Source organism: Oncorhynchus gorbuscha, linkage group LG10, assembly GCF_021184085.1.
Source record: "Oncorhynchus gorbuscha isolate QuinsamMale2020 ecotype Even-year linkage group LG10, OgorEven_v1.0, whole genome shotgun sequence".
Classification (NCBI taxonomy): Eukaryota; Metazoa; Chordata; class Actinopteri; order Salmoniformes; family Salmonidae; genus Oncorhynchus; species Oncorhynchus gorbuscha.
This window is the reverse complement of record NC_060182.1, coordinates 90,054,596-90,076,341: the sequence shown is the minus strand read 5'-3', so window position 1 is coordinate 90,076,341 and position 21,746 is coordinate 90,054,596. Positions and strand designations below refer to the sequence as shown.

General features: G+C 45.8%; 1 protein-coding gene across 1 annotated transcript in view; it reads right to left on the bottom strand.

Annotated features, from left to right (window-relative positions):
* Window positions 1–21,746, bottom strand: part of itsn2b (intersectin 2b) — a 95,250-nt gene that overhangs the window by 56,112 nt on the left and 17,392 nt on the right. The window contains exons 3-15 of the mRNA XM_046367441.1: window positions 20,008–20,076; window positions 17,267–17,359; window positions 16,414–16,477; window positions 13,868–14,052; window positions 13,507–13,749; window positions 8,520–8,607; window positions 6,830–6,972; window positions 4,633–4,696; window positions 4,305–4,442; window positions 4,103–4,191; window positions 2,359–2,596; window positions 2,226–2,250; window positions 1,786–1,935 (exon numbers count right to left, since the gene is read on the bottom strand). Of these exons, the coding sequence (XP_046223397.1) occupies window positions 1,786–1,935; window positions 2,226–2,250; window positions 2,359–2,596; window positions 4,103–4,191; window positions 4,305–4,442; window positions 4,633–4,696; window positions 6,830–6,972; window positions 8,520–8,607; window positions 13,507–13,749; window positions 13,868–14,052; window positions 16,414–16,477; window positions 17,267–17,359; window positions 20,008–20,014 (1,527 nt within the window). The 5' untranslated portion in view covers window positions 20,015–20,076. The remainder of the gene's footprint in view (window positions 1–1,785; window positions 1,936–2,225; window positions 2,251–2,358; window positions 2,597–4,102; window positions 4,192–4,304; window positions 4,443–4,632; window positions 4,697–6,829; window positions 6,973–8,519; window positions 8,608–13,506; window positions 13,750–13,867; window positions 14,053–16,413; window positions 16,478–17,266; window positions 17,360–20,007; window positions 20,077–21,746) is intronic.

Here is a 21,746-nt window from a genome sequence, read left to right as displayed (position 1 = left end):
AGAGACATACAGCCGCTCAGAGATGTGTCTGTGTTCGTTACCCTGGGAGAGAGAGACATACAGCCGCTCAGAGATCTGTCTGTGTTTGTTACCCTGGGAGAGAGAGACATACAGCCGCTCAGAGATCTGTCTGTGTTTGTTACCCTGGGAGAGAGAGACATACAGCCGCTCAGAGATGTGTCTGTGTTCGTTACCCTGGGAGAGAGAGACATACAGCCGCTCAGAGATGTGTCTGTGTTCGTTACCCTGGGAGAGAGAGACATACAGCCGCTCAGAGATCTGTCTGTGTTCGTTATGCTGGGAGAGAGAGACATACAGCCGCTCAGAGATCTGTCTGTGTTCGTTACCCTGGGAGAGAGAGACATACAGCCGCTCAGAGATCTGTCTGTGTTCGTTATGCTGGGAGAGAGAGACATACAGCCGCTCAGAGATCTGTCTGTGTTTGTTACCCTGGGAGAGAGAGACATACAGCCGCTCAGAGATCTGTCTGTGTTCGTTATGCTGGGATAGAGAGACATACAGCCACTCAGAGATCTGTCTGTGTTCGTTACCCTGGGAGAGAGAGACATACAGCCGCTCAGAGATCTGTCTGTGTTTGTTATGCTGGGAGAGAGAGACATACAGCCGCTCAGAGATCTGTCTGTGTTTGTTACCCTGGGAGAGAGAGAGACATACAGCCGCTCAGAGATCTGTCTGTGTTTGTTACCCTAGGAGAGAGAGAGACATACAGACTTCTAGGCAGAGTTCCTCTGTCCAGTGTCTGTGTTCTTTTGCCCATCTTAATCTTTTATTTTTATTGGCCAGTCTGAGATATGGCTTTTTCTTTGAAACTCTGCCTAGAAGGCCAGCATACCGGAGTCGCCTCTTCACTGTTGATGTTGAGACTGGTATTTTGTGGGTACGATTCAATGAAGCTGCCAGTTCAGGACTTGTGATGCGTCTGTTTTACAAACTAGACACTCTAATGTACTTGTCCTCTTGCTCAGTTGTGCACCGGGGCCTCCCACTCCTCTTTCTATTCTGGTTAGTGACAGTTTGCGCTGTTCTGTAAAGAGAGTAGTACACAAGATCTTCAGTTTCTTGGCAATTCCTCGCATGGAATAGCCTGCATTTCTCAGAACAAGAATAGACTGATGAGTTTCAGAAGAAAGGTCTTTGTCTCTGGCCATTTTGAGCCTGTAATCGAACGCACAAGTGCTGATGCTCCAGATACTCAACTAGTCTAAAGAAGGCAAGGTTCAGCTATGCTAACATGATTGCAAAAGGGTTTTCTAATGACCAATTAGCCTTTTAAGAAGATAAACGTGGATTATCTAACACAACGTGCCATTGGAACACAGGAGTGATGGTTGCTGATAATGGGCCTCTGTACGCCTATGTAGATATTCCATTAAAAATCTGCTGTTTCCAGCTACAATAGTCATTTACAACATTAACAATCTCTACACTGTATTTCTGATCAATTTGATGTTATTTGAAAATGGACAAAAAAAATGTGCTTTTCTTTCAAAAACAAGTACATTTCTAAGTGACCCAAAACTTTTGAAGGGTAGTGTATTTATAGTGTGTGTAGAGTGTGTATAGTGTGTGTGTATAGTCTCTGTCCATGCGTGCGTGTAGGGAGGCAGGTAGCCTAGCGGTTAAGGGTGTTGGGCCAGCAACTGGTCTGATTCTCCGAGCTGACTTGATGGGAAAACGAGTTGAAGTGAGCTCGAGCATGAAAATTGCTTCTCGAAGTGGCTCTGGATAAGAGAGTCAAATGTCAAATATATGTGTGAGTCTCACCACAGCCTCCAACTCCATCTCCAGACTCCTCTTCCTGGCCTTTAGTTGGCTGACGTCTTCCTGTTCCTGACTCTTCTGGCGCTGCAGCTCTCCTCTCCTCCTCCTCTCCAGCTCCTCCTTCCTCTGGAGCTCCAGCTCACGCTGCGCCGCCTGGGGAACACACACACGGACGGACTCACTCATACTTAAACAATAAGGACCGCAAGGGTTTGGTATATGGCCAAATAACCACGGCTGACTGTTCTGAGGCACAACGCAAACACCCGAGGTGCCTTACTGCTGTTATAAACTGGTTACCAACGTAGTTAGAGCAGTCAAAATAAATGTTTTGTCATACCCGTGGTATACGGTCTGATATACCACTTCTGACAGCCAATCAGCATTCAGGGCTCGACCCACCCAGTGACATTTAGAGTGACTGAAAGAACACGCCTCTTCACCTCTTTTCTCTCCATCTCCTTCAGCCTCTCCCCCTCTTTCTGTCTCTCCATCTCCTTCAGCCTCTCCTCCTCTTTCTGTCTCTCCATCTCCTTCAGCCTCTCCTCCTCTTTCTGTCTCTCCATCTCCTTCAGCCTCTCCTCCTCTTTCTGTCTCTCCAGCTCCCTCTGCCACTCCATCCTTCTCTCTTCCTCCTTCCTCCTCCTCTCCTCTTGCTCCTTGACCTCCCTCTCTCTCCTCTCTCGCTCCTCCCTCTCCTTCTGCTGGCGTTTCTCATCCTCTCTCCTCTGTGCATCCTGCAGAGCCTGTCTTCTTTTCTCCAGCTCTGCGTTCCCTCGCTCCAGGTTGGCCTTGAACTTATCCTCAAACGACACTGTGAAAGAGAGAGAGGGATGGAGAGAGCGAGAGAGAGAAAGGGAACAAGAGAGAGAAAGAAAGAGAGAGGGAATGAGAGAGAAAGAGAAAAAGAGAGAGAGAACAAGAGAGGGAATGAGAAAGAGAGAGAGAGAAAGAGAACAAGAGAGAGAAAGAACGAGAGAGGGAATGAGAAAGAGAGAGAGAAAGAGAGAAAGAGAACAAGAGAGAGAAAGAACGAGAGAGGGAATGAAAGAGAGAAAGAGAAAGAAAGAACGAGAGAGGGAATGAGAGAAAGAACGAGAGAGAAAGAACGAGAGAGGGAATGAGAGAAAGAACGAGAGAGGGAATGAGAGAAAGAACGAGAGAGAAAGAACGAGAGAGGAAATGAGAGAGAGAAAGAGAGAAAGAGAAAGAGAGAAAGAGAACAAGAGAGAGAAAGAACGAGAGAGGGAATGAAAGAGAGAAAGAAAGAACGAGAGAGGGAATGAGAGAAAGAACGAGAGAGGGAATGAGAGAGCGAAAGAGAGAAAGAGAAAGAGAGAAAGAACAAGAGAGAGAAAGAACGAGAGAGGGAATGAGAGAGAGAAAGAGAAAGAACAAGAGAGAGAACGAGAGAGGGAATGAGAGAAAGAACGAGAGAGAAAGAACGAGAGAGGGAATGAGAGAAAGAACGAGAGAGGGAATGAGAGAAAGAACGAGAGAGGAAATGAGAGAGAGAAAGAGAGAAAGAGAAAGAGAGAAAGAGAACAAGAGAGAGAAAGAACGAGAGAGGGAATGAAAGAGAGAAAGAACGAGAGAGAGAGAATGAGAGAAAGAACGAGAGAGGGAATGAGAGAGCGAAAGAGCGAAAGAGAGAGAGAGAGAGAACGAGAGAGGGAATGAAAGAGAGAAGAGAAGAGAGAGAGAACGAGAGCGAAAGAGAGAGAGAGAGAGAGAGAGAGAGAGAGAGAGAGAGAGAGAGAGAGAGAGAGAGAGAGAGAGAGAGAGACAGACAGACAGAGAGACAGACAGACAGAGACAGACAGACAGACAGACAGACAGACAGACAGACAGACAGACAGACAGACAGACAGACAGACAGACAGACAGACAGACAGACAGACAGACAGACAGACAGACAGACAGACAGACAGACAGACAGACAGACAGACAGACAGACAGACAGACAGACAGACAGACAGACAGACAGACAGACAGACAGACAGACAGACAGACAGACAGACAGACAGACAGACAGACAGACAGACAGACAGACAGACAGACAGACAGACAGACAGACAGACAGACAGACAGACAGACAGACAGACAGACAGACAGACAGACAGACAGACAGACAGACAGACAGACAGACAGACAGACAGACAGACAGACAGACAGAGAGAGAAAAAGACAGACAGACAGAGAGAGAGAGAGAGAGAGCGCAAGAGACAGAGACAGACAGAGACAGACAGAGAGTGTAAGTGAGAGTATGAGAGTGTGTGAGAGAGTGTTTGAGTGTGTGAATGTGTGAGTGTGTACGTACGGTTGTTTTTGGTTTTCAGAGGTGGCTCAGCCTCCAGTTCTTCTGTGATGCCAGCATAGAGAGACAAACTGGTTCCATTCACAGAACCCCTACAAGAAACAGCGAGGGTGAGTGTGTGTATCTCTGATGGTGGTAGTAGATCTGTTGGTAGTGTGTGTGTGTGTGTGTGTGTGTGTGTGTGTGTGTGTGTGTGTGTGTGTACCTCTTTGATGGTGGAATTAGATCTGTCGGTAGTGTGTGTGGTAAGGGTCGTCCGGTCGTGGCCATGTCCACTAGATGCATGGCCAGAATAAACTCCTCTCCTCTTAGCGTCCCATCCTTATCTACATCAGCCAGGGACCTGACACACACACACACACACACACACACACACACACACACACACACACACACACACACACACACACACACACACACACACACACACACACACACACACACACACACACACACACACACACACACACACTACTGTGGTCAAACGTTCTTATACAGGTACAAGTTGATGATGATGATGAAGGCGTACTCACCAGATGGTGGCCAGCTGTGTATGAGTGAGCAGAGTGGTTGCCATGGCATTCCTCACTTGCCGACCTGAAACACACAGAACAAAGCAACCTCAGTCCATTTCTCATAACTGAAATAAATGACTTCCCTTGTCGCCTTTTGGCATAACCTTGATTGATCGAATTTGCCAGTAAAAAAAAGAAGAAAAAAAGACCCAGAATGCAATTCTATCAACCTATCACAAGGCGCATCTTAAAAAGGTCAGCCATATTTATCTCATTTTTATCTCAATATCTAAATCATTTCTGTGTAACAATTAGGTACCTTACTGTGCCTAATAAACTGGCCAGTGGATGTAGATCAAAACACATGACATTTTAGACTGCACTGTACCTTCAATAGTCTGCTGTAGTTTCTTCCTTTTCTTCACCAAGCTAACGGCTTCATTTACATCAACCATCTCTCATATCATCAACCATCTCTCATATAGCTATATAGTAATATCCAGTGATCCACCTGTCTGTGAGGTAAACTACATTACCCATACATGTCTGAGGTAAACTACATTACCCATACATGTCTGAGGTAAACTACATTACCCATACATGTCTGAGGTAAACTACATTACCCATACATGTCTGAGGTAAACTACATTACCAATACATGTCTGAGGTAAACTACATTACCCGTACATATCTGAGGTAAACTACATTACCCGTACATGTCTGGGGTAAACTACATTACCCATACATGTCTGGGGTAAACTACATTACCCATACATGTCTGGGGTAAACTACATTACCCATACATGTCTGGGGTAAACTACATTACCCATACATGTCTGAGGGTAAACTACATTAACCATACATGTCTGAGGTAAACTACATTACCCCATACATGTCTAAGGTAAACTACATTACCCATACATGTCTGAGGTAAACTACATTACCCATACATGTCTGAGGTAAACTACATTACCCATACATGTCTGAGGTAAACTACATTACCCATACATGTCTGAGGTAAACTACATTACCTACACATTTCTGTGAGGTAAACTACATTACCCGTACATGTCTGAGGTAAACTACATTACCCGTACATGTCTGAGGTAAACTACATTACCCATACATGTATTTCACTGGATGAGAGGGTAGACCAAGAACAGAAAGAGTGGATTGCAGAGAGGAGAAAGAGGGTCAAGAATAGACAAAAGCAGTGAAATAGTCAAGAGCATGGCGAGGGGTAATCCCGGGACCACCCATACGTAGAATGTAGCACACATGACTGTAAGTCGCTTTGGATAAAAGCGTCTGCTAAATGGCATATATTATTATTATTATTATTATTATTATGAGGTAAACTACATTACCCATACATGTCTAAGGTAAACTACATTACCCATACATGTCTGAGGTAAACTACATTACCCATACATGTCTGAGGTAAACTACATTACCCATACATGTCTGAGGTAAACTACATTACCCATACATGTCTGAGGTAAACTACATTACCCATACATGTCTGAGGTAAACTACATTACCCATACATGTCTGAGGTAAACTACATTACCCATACATGTCTGGGGTAAACTACATTACCCATACATGTCTGAGGTAAACTACATTACCCATACATGTCTGAGGTCCACTGCATTACATATACCTGTCTGTGAGGTAAACTACATTACCCATACATGTCTGGGGTAAACTACATTACCCATACATGTCTGAGGTAAACTACATTACCCATACATGTCTGAGGTAAACTACATTACCCATACATGTCTGAGGTAAACTACATTACCCATACATGTCTGGGGTAAACTACATTACCCATACATGTCTGGGGTAAACTACATTACCCATACATGTCTGAGGTAAACTACATTACCCATACATGTCTGAGGTCCACTGCATTACATATACCTGTCTGTGAGGTAAACTACATTACCCATACATGTCTGAGGTCCACTGCATTACATATACCTGTCTGTGAGGTAAACTACATTACCCATACATGTCTGGGGTAAACTACATTACCTATACATGTCTGAGGTCCACTGCATTACATATACCTGACAGAGATAAACTACATTACCTATACCTGACAGAGGTAAACTACATTACCTATACCTGACAGAGGTAAACTACATTACCTATAGCCACCCTTGGACTGCCACTCATCTGTTTGCCTACATTTCCCAGCAGCACCCACCTGTGAGGTATCCCGTCATGTGCTTGTCCAGGCTGTTAAACTGCTGTCTGTATTTGAGACGCGAGGCGTGAGGCACGGCCCAGTCAGAGGGAGCGGTCTTCGGAGAACTACCTGCCAGGGAGGTGGTAGAGGACGAGTTGGAGCTAGGGACCAGAGAGAGGGATGGAGAGAGAGATGGAGAGAGAGAGGGATGGAGAGGTGAAATGGAGAGGGATGTAGAGAGAGGGATGGAGGTAGAGAGGGAGGGATAGAGATATAGAGGGATGGAGAGAGAGATGGAGAGAGAGAGGGATGGAGAGTTGGGATGGAGAGAGAGGGAGAGAGGGATGAGGTAGAGAGAAGGAGAGAGAGGGATGAGGTAGAGAGAAGGAGAGAGAGGGATGGCGAGAGAGATGGAGAGAGAGGGATGGAGAGTTGGGATGGAGAGAGATATGGAGAGAGAGGGATGGAGGTAGAGAAGGATGGAGGTAGAGAGGGAGGGATAGAGATAGAGGGATGGATGGAGAGAGAGAAGGAGAGAGAGGGATGAGGTAGAGAGAAGGAGAGAGAGGGATGAGGTAGAGAGAAGGAGAGAGGGGGATGAGGTAGAGAGAAGGAGAGAGGGGGATGAGGTAGAGAGAAGGAGAGAGGGGGATGGAGGTAGAGAGGGATGGAGGTAGAGAGAGATGGAGGGAGAGGGGGATGGAGGTAGAGGGAGAAAGGGATGGAGGTAGAGAGAGATGGAGGGAGAGGGGACAGAGGTAGAGGGGGATGGAGGTAGAGAGAGAAAGGGATGGAGGTAGAGAGAGATGGAGGGAGAGGGGACATAGGTAGAGAGAGATGGAGGTAGAGGGAGAGGGGACATAGGTAGAGAGAGATGGAGGTAGAGGGGGATGGAGGTAGAGAGAGAAAGGGATGGAGGTAGAGAGAGATGGAGGTAGAGGGGGATGGAGGTAGAGACAGATGGAGGGAGAGGGGACAGAGGTAGAGAGAGATGGAGGGAGAGGGGACAGAGGTAGAGAGAGATGGAGGGAGAGGGGACAGAGGTAGAGAGAGATGGAGGGAGAGGGGACAGAGGTAGAGAGAGAAAGGGATGGAGGTAGAGGGGATAGAGGTAGAGAGAGATGGAGGTAGAGGGGACAGAGGTAGAGAGAGAAAGGGATGGAGGTAGAGGGGGATGGAGGTAGAGGGAGAAAGGGATGGAGGTAGAGAGAGAAAGGGATGGAGGTAGAGAGAGATGGAGGGAGAGGGGACAGAGGTAGAGAGAGATGGAGGGAGAGGGGACAGAGGTAGAGAGAGATGGAGGGAGAGGGGACAGAGGTAGAGAGAGAAAGGGATGGAGGTAGAGGGGATATAGGTAGAGAGAGGGAGGGAGAGGGGACAGAGGTAGAGAGAGAAAGGGATGGAGGTAGAGGGGGATGGAGGTAGAGGGAGAAAGGGATGGAGGTAGAGGGAGAAAGGGATCATATAATGGAGTTATAGAAATAGTCCAATGGCATCTAAATGAGTAGAGATCAGAGTCTGATTCTATTTTGAGTGTGTGTGTGAGTGTGAGTGTGTGTGCGTGTGTGTGTGTGTGTGTGCGTGCGTGTGCGGCTGTGTGTTTAGCTGTGTGTGTGTGGCTGTGTGTTTAGCTGTGTGCGTGCGGCTGTGTGTTTAGCGGTGAGTGCGTGCGGCTGTGTGTTTAGCTGTGTGTGTGTGGCTGTGTTACCTGCTTGAGTCAAACAGTGATGTAGCTTTGTTGATCCCAGGAGAGAGACCCAGGGGAGAGGATACATACGGTGCAGAGAGAGACATGCCTGGACACACACGTTGATTGAGTTCCTTATGAAGGCCATTTATATTAACATTGTATGGTTTCATTACAAATACAGCATGATGTCCACTCAGTAGAGCCTGGTGACACAGCACTTCCTCTCATTTTCTTTCTAGACAGACTGCTCCCCGGGCCTTGTTAATGTATTGCCATTGGAGCTAACAGTATTAATGAAATATAGAGCACTGGTTCCCAACCTTTATTGAACCGGGACACACCTTGATGAAAGAAAGACCAGTGCTGCACACCTACATTTCCCTAACGACCCAGATCCATAATAAAAAAATTAACCAGTTTTAATAAACTAATTATTTTCATAGTTCCTTACTCATCATGATGAATGTGTGTACCCCTTTAAGAGCGCCCTGTGAATAAGTTCCTTACTCATCATGATGAATGTGTGTATCCCTTTAAGAGCGCCCTGTGAATAAGTTCCTTACTCATCATGATGAATGTGTGTACCCCTTTAAGAGCGTCCTGTGAATAAGTTCCTTACTCATCATGATGAATGTGTGTATCCCTTTAAGAGCGTCCTGTGAATAAGTTCCTTACTCATCATGATGAATGTGTGTATCCCTTTAAGAGCGCCCTGTGAATAAGTTCCTTACTCATCATGATGAATGTGTGTATCCCTTTAAGAGCGTCCTGTGAATAAGTTCCTTACTCATCATGATGAATGTGTGTATCCCTTTAAGAGCGTCCTGTGAATAAGTTCCTTACTCATCATGATGAATGTGTGTATCCCTTTAAGAGCGTCCTGTGAATAAGTTCCTTACTCATCATGATGAATGTGTGTATCCCTTTAAGAGCGTCCTGTGAATAAGTTCCTTACTCATCATGATGAATGTGTGTATCCCTTTAAGAGCGCCCTGTGAATAAGTTCCTTACTCATCATGATGAATGTGTGTATCCCTTTAAGAGCGTCCTGTGAATAAGTTCCTTACTCATCATGATGAATGTGTGTATCCCTTTAAGAGCGTCCTGTGAATAAGTTCCTTACTCATCATGATGAATGTGTGTATCCCTTTAAGAGCGTCCTGTGAATAAGTTCCTTACTCATCATGATGAATGTGTGTATCCCTTTAAGAGCGCCCTGTGAATAAGTTCCTTACTCATCATGATGAATGTGTGTACCCCTTTAAGAGCGTCCTGTGAATACAAGATAGATAGAAATGCAGCCCTGTTAATATTATAATATTAATATTATATTACTTTTCAACAGTTTGAGACAAGCTAGTTTCTACGTTTTAAAGCCATGCTCCGTTGAGGCCGTGGTACAGCTCAGCCTGATCAGTGCTAACGATTCTCACAGGTTAAATAAATGATCAAAATGACTTAAAAAATAAATTATACAACTGTAACAACTGCCTGAAACATGGATAAAAGATGAGTTCAATGTATGATGCTGTTTTTAGGAGACACTGGTGCTCCCAAATCTAATCAACCGGGTGTATAAGATGAGGGAACGTTTTGCAGCACACCTGCTGAAAACCACTGATGAGAGAGACACATACAGAGACACAGAGAGAGACACAGAGAGAGACACAGAGAGACATACAGAGACAGAGACATACAGAGACAGAGAGAGAGACATACAGAGACAGAGAGAGAGACATACAGAGACAGAGAGAGAGACATACAGAGACAGAGAGAGAGAGACATACAGAGACAGACAGAGAGACATACAGAGACATACAGAGACATACAGAGACAGAGAGAGACATACAGAGACAGAGAGAGAGAGACATACAGAGACAGAGAGAGAGACATACAGAGACAGAGAGAGACATACAGAGACAGACAGAGAGACAGAGAGAGAGAGACATACAGAGACAGAGAGAGACATACAGAGACATAGAGAGACATACAGAGAGAGAGACATACAGAGAGAGAGAGACATACAGAGACACAGAGACATACAGAGACAGAGAGAGAGACATACAGAGACAGAGAGAGAGAGACATACAGAGACAGACAGAGAGACATACAGAGACAGAGAGAGACATACAGAGACAGACAGAGAGACAGAGAGAGAGAGACATACAGAGACAGAGAGAGACATACAGAGACATAGAGAGACATACAGAGAGAGAGACATACAGAGAGAGAGAGACATACAGAGACACAGAGAGACATACAGAGAGAGAGACATACAGAGACAGAAAGAGACATACAGAGACAGAGAGAGAGAGACATACAGAGACAGACAGAAAGACATACAGAGACAGAGAGAGACATACAGAGACAGACAGAGAGACAGAGAGAGAGAGACATACAGAGACAGAGAGAGACATACAGAGACATAGAGAGACATACAGAGAGAGAGACATACAGAGAGAGAGAGACATACAGAGACACAGAGAGACATACAGAGAGAGAGACATACAGAGACAGAAAGAGACATACAGAGACAGAGAGAGAGAGACATACAGAGACAGAGAGAGAGACATACAGAGACAGAGAGAGACATACAGAGACAGACAGAGAGACAGAGACAGAGACAGAGACAGAGAGAGACATACAGAGACAGACAGAGAGACAGAGAGAGAGAGACATACAGAGACAGAGAGAGACATACAGAGACATAGAGAGACATACAGAGAGAGAGACATACAGAGAGAGAGAGACATACAGAGACAGAGAGAGACATACAGAGAGAGAGACATACAGAGACAGAAAGAGACATACAGAGACAGAGAGAGACATACAGAGAGAGAGACATACAGAGACAGAGACATACAGAGACAGAAAGAGACATACAGAGACAGAGAGAGACATACAGAGACAGAAAGACATACAGAGACAGAGAGAGACATACAGAGACAGAGAGACAGAGAGAGACATACAGAGACAGAGAGACAGAGAGAGACATACAGAGACAGAGAGAGACATACAGAGACAGAGAGAGACATACAGAGACAGAGAGAGACATACAGAGACAGAGAGACAGAGAGAGACATACAGAGACAGAGAGAGACATACAGAGACACAGAGAGACATACAGAGACACAGAGAGACATACAGAGACAGAGACATATACAGAGACACAGAGAGGCATACAGAGACACAGAGAGACATACAGAGACAGAGAGAGACATACAGAGACAGAGAGAGACATACAGAGACACATACAGAGACACAGAGAGACATACAGAGACACAGAGAGACATACAGAGACACAGAGAGACATACAGAAACACAGAGAGACATACAGAGACAGAAAGAGACATACAGAGACAGAGAGAGACATACAGAGACAGAGAGAGAGAGAGACATACAGAGACAGAGAGAGACATACAGAGACACAGAGAGACATACAGAGACACAGAGAGACAGAGAGACAGAGAGAGATATACAGAGACAGAGAGAGACATACAGAGACACAGAGAGACATACAGAGACACAGAGAGACATACAGAGACAGACAGAGACATACAGAGACATACAGAGACACAGAGAGACATACAGAGACAGAGAGAGACATACAGAGACACAGAGAGACATACAGAGACACAGAGAGACATACAGAGACACAGAGATACATACAGAGACACAGAGAGACATACAGAGACAGAGAGAGACAGACAGAGACAGAGAGAGACATACAGAGACACAGAGAGACATACAGAGACAGAGAGAGACATACAGAGACACAGAGAGACATACAGAGACACAGAGAGACATACAGAGACACAGAGAGACATACAGAAACACAGAGAGACATACAGAGACAGAGAGAGACATACAGAGACAGAGAGAGAGACATACAGAGACAGAGAGAGAGAGACATACAGAGACACAGAGAGACATACAGAGACACAGAGAGACATACAGAGACACAGAGAGACATACAGAGACAGAGAGAGATATACAGAGACAGAGAGAGACATACAGAGACACAGAGAGACATACAGAGACACAGAGAGACATACAGAGACATACAGAGACATACAGAGACATACAGAGACACAGAGAGACATACAGAGACACAGAGAGACATACAGAGACACAGAGAGACATACAGAGACACAGAGAGGCATACAGAGACACAGAGATACATACAGAGACAGAGAGAGACATACAGAGACAGAGAGAGAGAGAGACAGAGAGAGAGAGACATACAGAGACACAGAGAGACATACAGAGACAGAGAGAGACATACAGAGACACAGAGAGACATACAGAGACACAGAGAGAGACATACAGAGACAGAGAGAGACATACAGAGACACAGAGAGACATACAGAGACATACAGAGACATACAGAGACATACAGAGACACAGAGAGACATACAGAGACACAGAGAGACATGCAGAGACACAGAGAGACATACAGAGACACAGAGAGGCATACAGAGACACAGAGATACATACAGAGACAGAGAGAGACATACAGAGACAGAGAGAGACATACAGAGACAGAGAGAGACATACAGAGACAGAGAGAGACATACAGAGACAGAGAGAGAGACATACAGAGACAGAGAGAGACATACAGAGACATACAGAGACAGAGAGAGACATACAGAGACAGAGAGAGACATACAGAGACAGAGAGAGACATACAGAGACAGAGAGAGACATACAGAGACACAGAGAGACATACAGAGACAGAGAGAGACATACAGAGACAGAGAGAGACATACAGAGACAGAGAGAGACATACAGAGACAGAGAGAGAGACATACAGAGACAGACAGAGAGAGACAGAGACAGAGAGAGAGACATACAGAGACAGACAGAGAGACATACAGAGACAGAGAGAGAGACATACAGAGACAGAAAGAGAGAGACAGAGACAGAGAGAGAGACATACAGAGACACAGAGAGACATACAGAGACACAGAGAGACATACAGAGACAGAGACGGTCCTCCTCTTACCTGTCCCCATGTACCCTGGTGGGAATTGCTGTAGAATACCCATAGTGCCGTTGGGCAAAGCGGGGCCGCCAATGGACGGCAGCAAGGGAATGGGCATCGTTGACGTGGAAACCAGGGGGGCCATGCCTGTAGCTGTTGGGATCATGGGGGTGAGGCCGCTCATAGGTGTCATGGGTGAGAGGTTAGGGGTGAGCATGGCGATGCCTCCGGGCATCATAAAAAGGTTTGGCACGGCACCCGTTCCTGGAGAGACACACAACATTAAAGAGACAAAATAAATATTAAGATGAAGCATCGACAGACATACTGAGAACAGAAGAGAAGTCTACGCATGTGTGTCCAAGGTTCTGTTTTAAAGTACCGTAGCGCGAGGCGGACATGGCGTCCATAGAGGAGGGGTTAGGGGCGGGCACTGGCGGTTGCTTCATGATGATTGGTAAAGTTGAGAGAAGGGGCGTGCCCTGCAGTTTGAGCTTAATGAGCTTCATGGAGATGGAGAACTCCAACCTGTCCATCTTCCCATCCTTACCCATGTCAGCCAGCGCCCTGGGGGTCAGAGAGGGTCATTACTATAGAATATACTCACACGGGGAACAAACATGTAGACATATTGATTACGTGTTACTTCCTTACTCTGTGTGTGACTGGAGAGCAGCTGGTCACAAGATAGAATGCCAGCACACGTCTGTGTGTGTGTGTGTGTGTGTGTGTGTGTGTGTGTGTGTGTGTGTGTGTGTGTGTGTGTGTGTGTGTGTGTGTGTGTGTGTGTGTGTGTGTGTGTGTGTGTGTGTGTGTGTGTGTGTGTGTGTGTGTGTGTGTGTGTGTGTGTGTGTGTGTGTGTGTGTGTGTGTGTGTGTGTGTGTGTGTGTACTGTGAATAAAGTTAATGTTTAGCATTTGTTATATTTTCCCTTTTTGTCATACACTATCTGCCAGTGTTAGTGCAGGGTGCGGGTAGAATGTTATGGATTGTTCTCAAATATGTTGATAGTGTTTGACTGGAGGCGCAAGGGCTGAGGACACACTGTTTATTACTGTATTCTGTGACGGTGTGTGATTCAGTAGCGGACTTCCTAAGTGCCTCTCAGCTGGCGTTTACACGACTCTTCTTCACTGTCATCTTGGTAAGAAAATCCAGTGTATATTTGGCCTTGTGTTTTAGGTTATTGTCCTGCTGACAGGTGAATTCTTCTCCCAGTGTCTGGTGGAAAGCCGACTGATTTTGCCTGTGCTTAGCTCCATTCTGTTAATTTTTTTTATCCTGAAAAACTCCCCTGTCCTTAACGATGACAAGCATACCCATAACATGATGCAGCCACATCTATGCTTGAAAATAAGGAGAGTGGTACTCAGTAATGTGTTGTATTGGATTTTCCCCAAACCTAACACTTTGTATTCAGGACAAAAAGGTCAATTCTTTGCCACATTTTTTGCAGTATTACTTTAGTGCATTGTTGCAAACAGGATGCATGTTTTTGAATATTTTTATTATGTACAGGTTTCCTTCTTTTCACTGTCATTTAAGTTAGTAATTGTGGTGTAACTACAATGTTGTTGATCCATCCTCAGTTTTCTCCTATCACAGCTATTAAACTCTGTAACTGTTTTAAAGTCCAAGACCATTGGCCTCATGGTGAAATCCCTAAGTGGTTTCCTTCCTCTCCGGAAACTAAGTTAGGAAGGAAGCCTGTATCTTTGTAGTGACTCGGTGTATTGATACACCATCCAAAGTATAATTAATAATGTCACTATGCTCAAAGGGATATTCAATGTCTGCTTTAAAAAAAATCTATCTACCAATAGGTGCACTTCTTTGTGAGGCAATGGAAAACCTCCCTGGTCTTTGTGGTTGAATCTGTGTTTGAAATTCACTGCTCGACTGAGGGACCCTACAGATGTGTGGAGTACCGAGATGAGGTAGTCATTCAAAAATCATGCTCAACACTATTACTGCACACAGGGTGACTTGTTAAGCACATTTTACCCATTCACTTATTTAGGCAATAACAAAGGGATTGAATAACTGTTGACTCAAGACATTTTAGCTTTTCATTTTGTATTAATTTGTAAAAGTTTTGAAAAACATAATTCCACTTTGACAGTATTGGGTATTGTGTGTGACAATGTAATCTATTACTGGCCAGTGACAATGTAATCTATTACTGGTAAGTGACAATGTAATCTATTACTGGCCAGTGACAATGTAATCTATTACTGACCAGTGACAATGTAATCTATTACTGGCCAGTGACAATGTAATCTATTACTGGCCAGTGACAATGTAATCTATTACTGGCCAGTGACAATGTAATCCATTCTATATTCAGGAAGTAACTAAATGTAAAGTCCAGGGGTGTGAATACTTTCTGAAGAGACTGTATATGGAAGTAGTTTATCGCCAAAATAAATTAAATAAACAAATGATAATAATAATAATAACCCTGGTCTTTCTTATATCTCTCAGATACAGGACAGATACTTTAAATGAAACTTTATTCTCTGATATATTTTTGGACCATCTGTTTTTCCATGTATGAATCAGGTATCCAATGCATTTCTATGTGCTAATAGCAGTAAATTCAATGGTTTTGTCTGTAATGTCGGACCACAGTAAGACTAGCTGTCGCCATTGGCTAATGGATCCTAATAAATCAAATGTTTAATCAAAATCAAATAGCTAAATTACCCCCCTCCCTCCAGCTTAGACTGTTAAGGATTAAGGTTAATAATATTATAATTCTCTGTTGAGCAACTTGTAATTACTTACTTACGGTCTGTCTGTCTGTCTGTCTGTCTGTCTGTCTGTCTGTCTGTCTGTCTGTCTGTCTGTCTGTCTGTCTGTCTGTCTGTCTGTCTGTCTGTCTGTCTGTCTGTCTGTCTGTCTGTCTGTCTGTCTGTCTGTCTGTACCATATCTCTGCAAGAACCGAGGAGGGAAGACCCGACTGCAAGAAGAACTTCCTGGCCCGCTCCCCTGGAGAGAGAGAGAGAGAGAGAGAGAGAGAGAGAGAGAGAGAGAGAGAGAGAGAGAGAGAGAGAGAGAGAGAGAGAGAGAGAGAGAGAGAGAGAGAGAGAGAGAGAGAGAAGGAGAGAGCAAGAGAGAGAAAGATAAAGAGCGAGAGAACAAGAGAGCAAGAGAGAGAGAGAGAGAGAAGGAGAGAGCGAGAGAGAGAGAGAGAGAGAGAGAGAGAGAGAGAGAGAGAGAGAGAGAGAGAGAGAGAGAGAGAGAGAGAGAGAGAGAGAGAGAGAGAGAGAGAGAGAGAGAAGGAGAGAGGAAGAGAGAGAAAAAGATAAAGAGCGAGAGAACAAGAGAGCAAGAGAGAGAGAGAGAGAGAAGGAGAGAGCGAGAGAGAGAGAGAGAGAGAGAGAGAGAGAGAGAGAGAGAAAGAGCGAGAACAAGAGAGAGAAAGAAAGAGAGAACGAGAGAGAGAGAGAGAGAGAGAGAGAGAGAGAGAGAGAGAGAGAGAGAGAGAGAGAGAGAGAGAGAGAGAGAGAGAGAGAGAGAGAGAGAACGAGAGAGAGAGAACGAGAGTGAGAGAGAGAGAGAGAACGAGAGAGAGAACGAGAGAGAACGAGAAAGAGAGAACGAGAGAGAGAGAACGAGAGAGAGAGAACGAGAGAGAACGAGAAAGAGAGAACAAGAGAGAGAGAGAGAGAGAGAGAGAGAACGAGAGAGAGACAACAGAAAAGACATCACAGTATGGAGAGATGGGGGAGAAAACGTAGTAAAATGTTGGTGTGGACGCATGCGGTGTCTTGGTACCTGAGATGTAGCCCATGGTGGGAGAGAGGGTGTCAAACTGTTTATCATGGTTGTTCCTCTCTTCTGGAGAGATAGCCCACACACTGAGGTCACCTGGAGACGGAGAGAGGGTGTCAAACTATCTGTCAGGCCTACATGTCTGTCAGGCCTACACGTCTGTCAGGCCTACACGTCTGTCAGGCCTACACGTCTGTCAGGCCTACACGTCTGTCAGGCCATCACGTCTGTCAGGCCATCACGTCTGTCAGGCCATCACGTCTGTCAGGACATCACGTCTGTCAGGCCTACACGTCTGTCAGGCCATCACGTCTGTCAGGCCTACACGTCTGTCAGGCCATCACGTCTGTCAGGCCTACACGTCTGTCAGGCCATCACGTCTGTCAGGCCTACACGTCTGTCAGGCCATCACGTCTGTCAGGCCTACACGTCTGTCAGGCCATCACGTCTGTCAGGCCTACACGTCTGTCAGGCCATCACGTCTGTCAGGCCTACACGTCTGTCAGGCCATCACGTCTGTCAGGCCATCTCTGTCAGGCCATCACGTCTGTCAGGCCATCACGTCTGTCAGGACATCACGTCTGTCAGGCCTACACGTCTGTCAGGCCATCACGTCTGTCAGGCCTACACGTCTGTCAGGCCATCACGTCTGTCAGGCCATCACGTCTGTCAGGCCATCACGTCTGTCAGGCCATCACGTCTGTCAGGCCATCACGTCTGTCAGGCCATCACGTCTGTCAGGCCTACACGTCTGTCTGGCCTACACGTCTGTCAGGCCTACACGTCTGTCAGGCCATCACGTCTGTCAGGCCATCACGTCTGTCAGGCCATCACGTCTGTCAGGCCTACACGTCTGTCAGGCCTACACGTCTGTCAGGCCTACACGGCTGTCAGGCCATCACGTCTGTCAGGACAAGGCAAACAGGTCTGTCACCTGTCGCTTTAGTCATTTAGCAGACACTTTAATCCAGAGATTTACAGTAGTGAGTGAGAGATTTACAGTAGTGAGTGAGAGATTTACAGTAGTGAGTCATTTAGCAGACACTTTTATCCAGAGAGACTTACAGTAGAGTGTAATTTAGAGGACATCAATCCAGAGAGATTTACAGTAGTGAGTCATTTAGCAGACACTCTAATCCAGAGAGATTTTCAGTAGTGAGTCAGCGAGATTAACAGTAGTGAGTCAGAGAGATTTACAGTAGTGAGTCAGAGAGATTAACAGTAGTGAGTGCATCCATTTTCATACTGGTCCCTCGTGGGAATGAACCCACAACTCTGGCGCCACACAGTACCAACTGAGCCACCCTCCCAGGGGCTTACTGAAAGTGGACACGGGGCTTACTGAATGTGGACACGGGGCTTACTGAAAGTGGACACGGGGCTTACTGAAAGTGGACACGGGGCTTACTGAAAGTGGACACGGGGCTTACTGAAAGTGGACACGGGGCTTACTGAAAGTGGACACGGGGCTTACTGAAAGTGGACACGGAGCTTACTGAAAGTAGACACGGGGCTTACTGAAAGTAGCTTACTGAAAGTGGACACGGGGCTTACTGAAAGTAGACACGGGGCTTACTGAAAGTAGCTTACTGAAAGTGGACACGGGGCTTACTGAAAGTGGACACGGGGCTTACAGTACAGTACAGGACAATATTACTTGGATCCAGTAGGTAGAGTATGTTTGTGCTGGGACTGATCTGTCTTCTCAGTAGGGTTTCGCCCTGTTAATCCAGGCTAATTTCACATCGTTCAGACTGAACAGGGAGAACCACATAACAGAGGTACGTAGAGTTAGATACAACAGAACAGTATCAGGGAGGGACGTAGAGTTAGATACAACAGAACAGTATCAGGGAGGGACGTAGAGTTAGATACAACAGAACAGTATCAGGGAGGGACGTAGAGTTAGATACAACAGAACAGTATCAGGGAGGGACGTAGAGTACAGTAGATACAGCAGTAGAACAGACTCAGGTACAGTAGACAGTAGATACAGCAGTAGAACAGACTCAGGCACAGTAGACAGTAGATACAGCAGTAGAACAGACTCAGGTATAGTAGACAGTAGATACAGTAGTAGAACTGATTCAGGTACAGTAGACATTAGATACAGCAGTAGAACTGACTCAGGTACAGTAGATACAGCAGTATAACAGACTCAGGTACAGTAGATACAGCAGTAGAACAGACTCAGGTACAGTAGACAGTAGATACAGCAGTAGAACTGACTCAGGTACAGTAGACACAGCAGTAGAACAGACTCAGGTACAGTAGACAGTAGATACAGCAGTAGAACAGACTCAGGTACAGTAGACAGTAGATACAGCAGTAGAACAGACTCAGGTACAGTAGATACAGCAGTAGAACAGATACAGGAGCTAGATAGTGAGAGACAGAGTGGTGCTGCAGTGAACAGCACAGAGAACTATAACCTGCAGCGAGGACAGTCTGGAGGGTAGAGACTCATAATGATAATACAGCGGAATGTGCCATTGAGGGAGAGCGGGAAAATGACCGAACGCACACACACAGACAGACACAGACAGACAGACAGACAGACAGACAGACAGACAGACAGACAGACAGACAGACAGACAGACAGACAGACAGACAGACAGACAGACAGACAGACAGACAGACAGACAGACAGACAGACAGACAGACAGACAGACACACACACAGAGAGACACACACAGACACAGACAGACACACACACACACAGAGTAATGAAGCCGTGGTCTTACCATTCATGGCTGCAGGTGGCAGAGGGGGCGGCTCCCGTTCCTCTACTCAGCCGGCCGGCTCGCAGTCATCTGCAAAACACACACGCCCACACTAGTGTCCAAGCACACAAACACACTGAGCAAAACGTCCTCTCATTAATAATGAAGGGAGGGCAGAGCGCTGCTCATCCCAGAGAGAGAGATAAGGAGAGAGATAAAGAGAGAGAGAGAGATAGAGAGAGAGAGATAAAGAGAGAGATAAAGAGAGAGAGATAAAAAGAGAGAGAGAGAGAGAGAGAAAGAGAGAGAGATAAAGAGAGAGAGATAAAGAGGGCAGTAAAAAGAGAGAGAGATAAAGAGAGAGTACACAGTGGCAGAATACCTGACCACTGTGACTGACCCAAACTTAAGGAAAGCATTGACTATGTACAGACTCAGTGAGCATAGCCTTGCTATTGAGAAAGGCCGCCGTAGGCAGACAAGGATCTCAAGAGAAAGACCGGCTATGTGCTCACTGCCCACAAAATGAGGTGGAAACTGAGCTGCACTTCCCAACCTCCTGCCCAATGTATGATCACATTAGAGAGACATATTTCCCTCAGATTACACAGATCCACAAAGAATTTGAAAACAAACCCAATTTGATAAACTCCCATATATACTGGGTGAAATTCCACAGTGTGCCATCACAGCAACAAGATTTGAGACCTGTTGCCACGAGTAAAGGGGAACCAGTGAAGAACAAACACCATTATAAATACAACCCATATTTATGCTTATTTATTTTTCCCTTGTGTACTTTAACCATTTGTACATTGTCACAAAACTGTATATATATGACATTTGTAATGTCTTTATTGTTTTGAAACTTCTGTATGTGTAATGTTTATTGTTAATTTTTATTGTTTATTTCACTTTTGTATATTAACTACCTCACTTGCTTTGGCAATGTTAACACGTTTCCCATGCCAATAAAGACCCTTGAATTTAATTGAATTGAATTTGAATTGATAAAGAGAGGAGCAGCTGCTCAGTTTCTCATTGGTCAGTAGGTTAACAGGGTTTCTCCTGTTGCCCTTAGAGTCACACACAGAGACCCCAGGGCCACGTCCCAACTCTACAGCTACACAGAGACCCCAGGGCCACGTCCCAACTCTACAGCTACACAGAGACCCCAGGGCCACGTCCCAACTCAACAGCTACACAGAGACCCCAGGGCCACGTCCCAACTCTACAGCTACACAGAGACCCCAGGGCCACTTCCCAACTCTACAGCTACACAGAGACCCCAGGGCCACTTCCCAACTCTACAGCTACACAGAGACACTAGGACCACGTCCCAACTCTACAGCTACACAGAGACCCCAGGGCCACTTCCCAACTCTACAGCTACACAGAGACCCCAGGGCCACTTCCCAACTCTACAGCTACACAGAGACCCCAGGGCCACTTCCCAACTCTACAGCTACACAGAGACCCCAGGGCCACTTCCCAACTCTACAGCTACACAGAGACCCCAGGGCCACTTCCCAACTCAACAGCTACACAGAGACCCCAGGGCCACTTCCCAACTCTACAGCTACACAGAGACCCCATGGCCACTTCCCAACTCTACAGCTACACAGAGACACTAGGACCACGTCCCAACTCTACAGCTACACAGAGACCCCAGGGCCACGTCCCAACTCTACAGCTACACAGAGACCCCAGGGCCACTTCCCAACTCTACAGCTACACAGAGACCCCAGTAGGCCGTCATT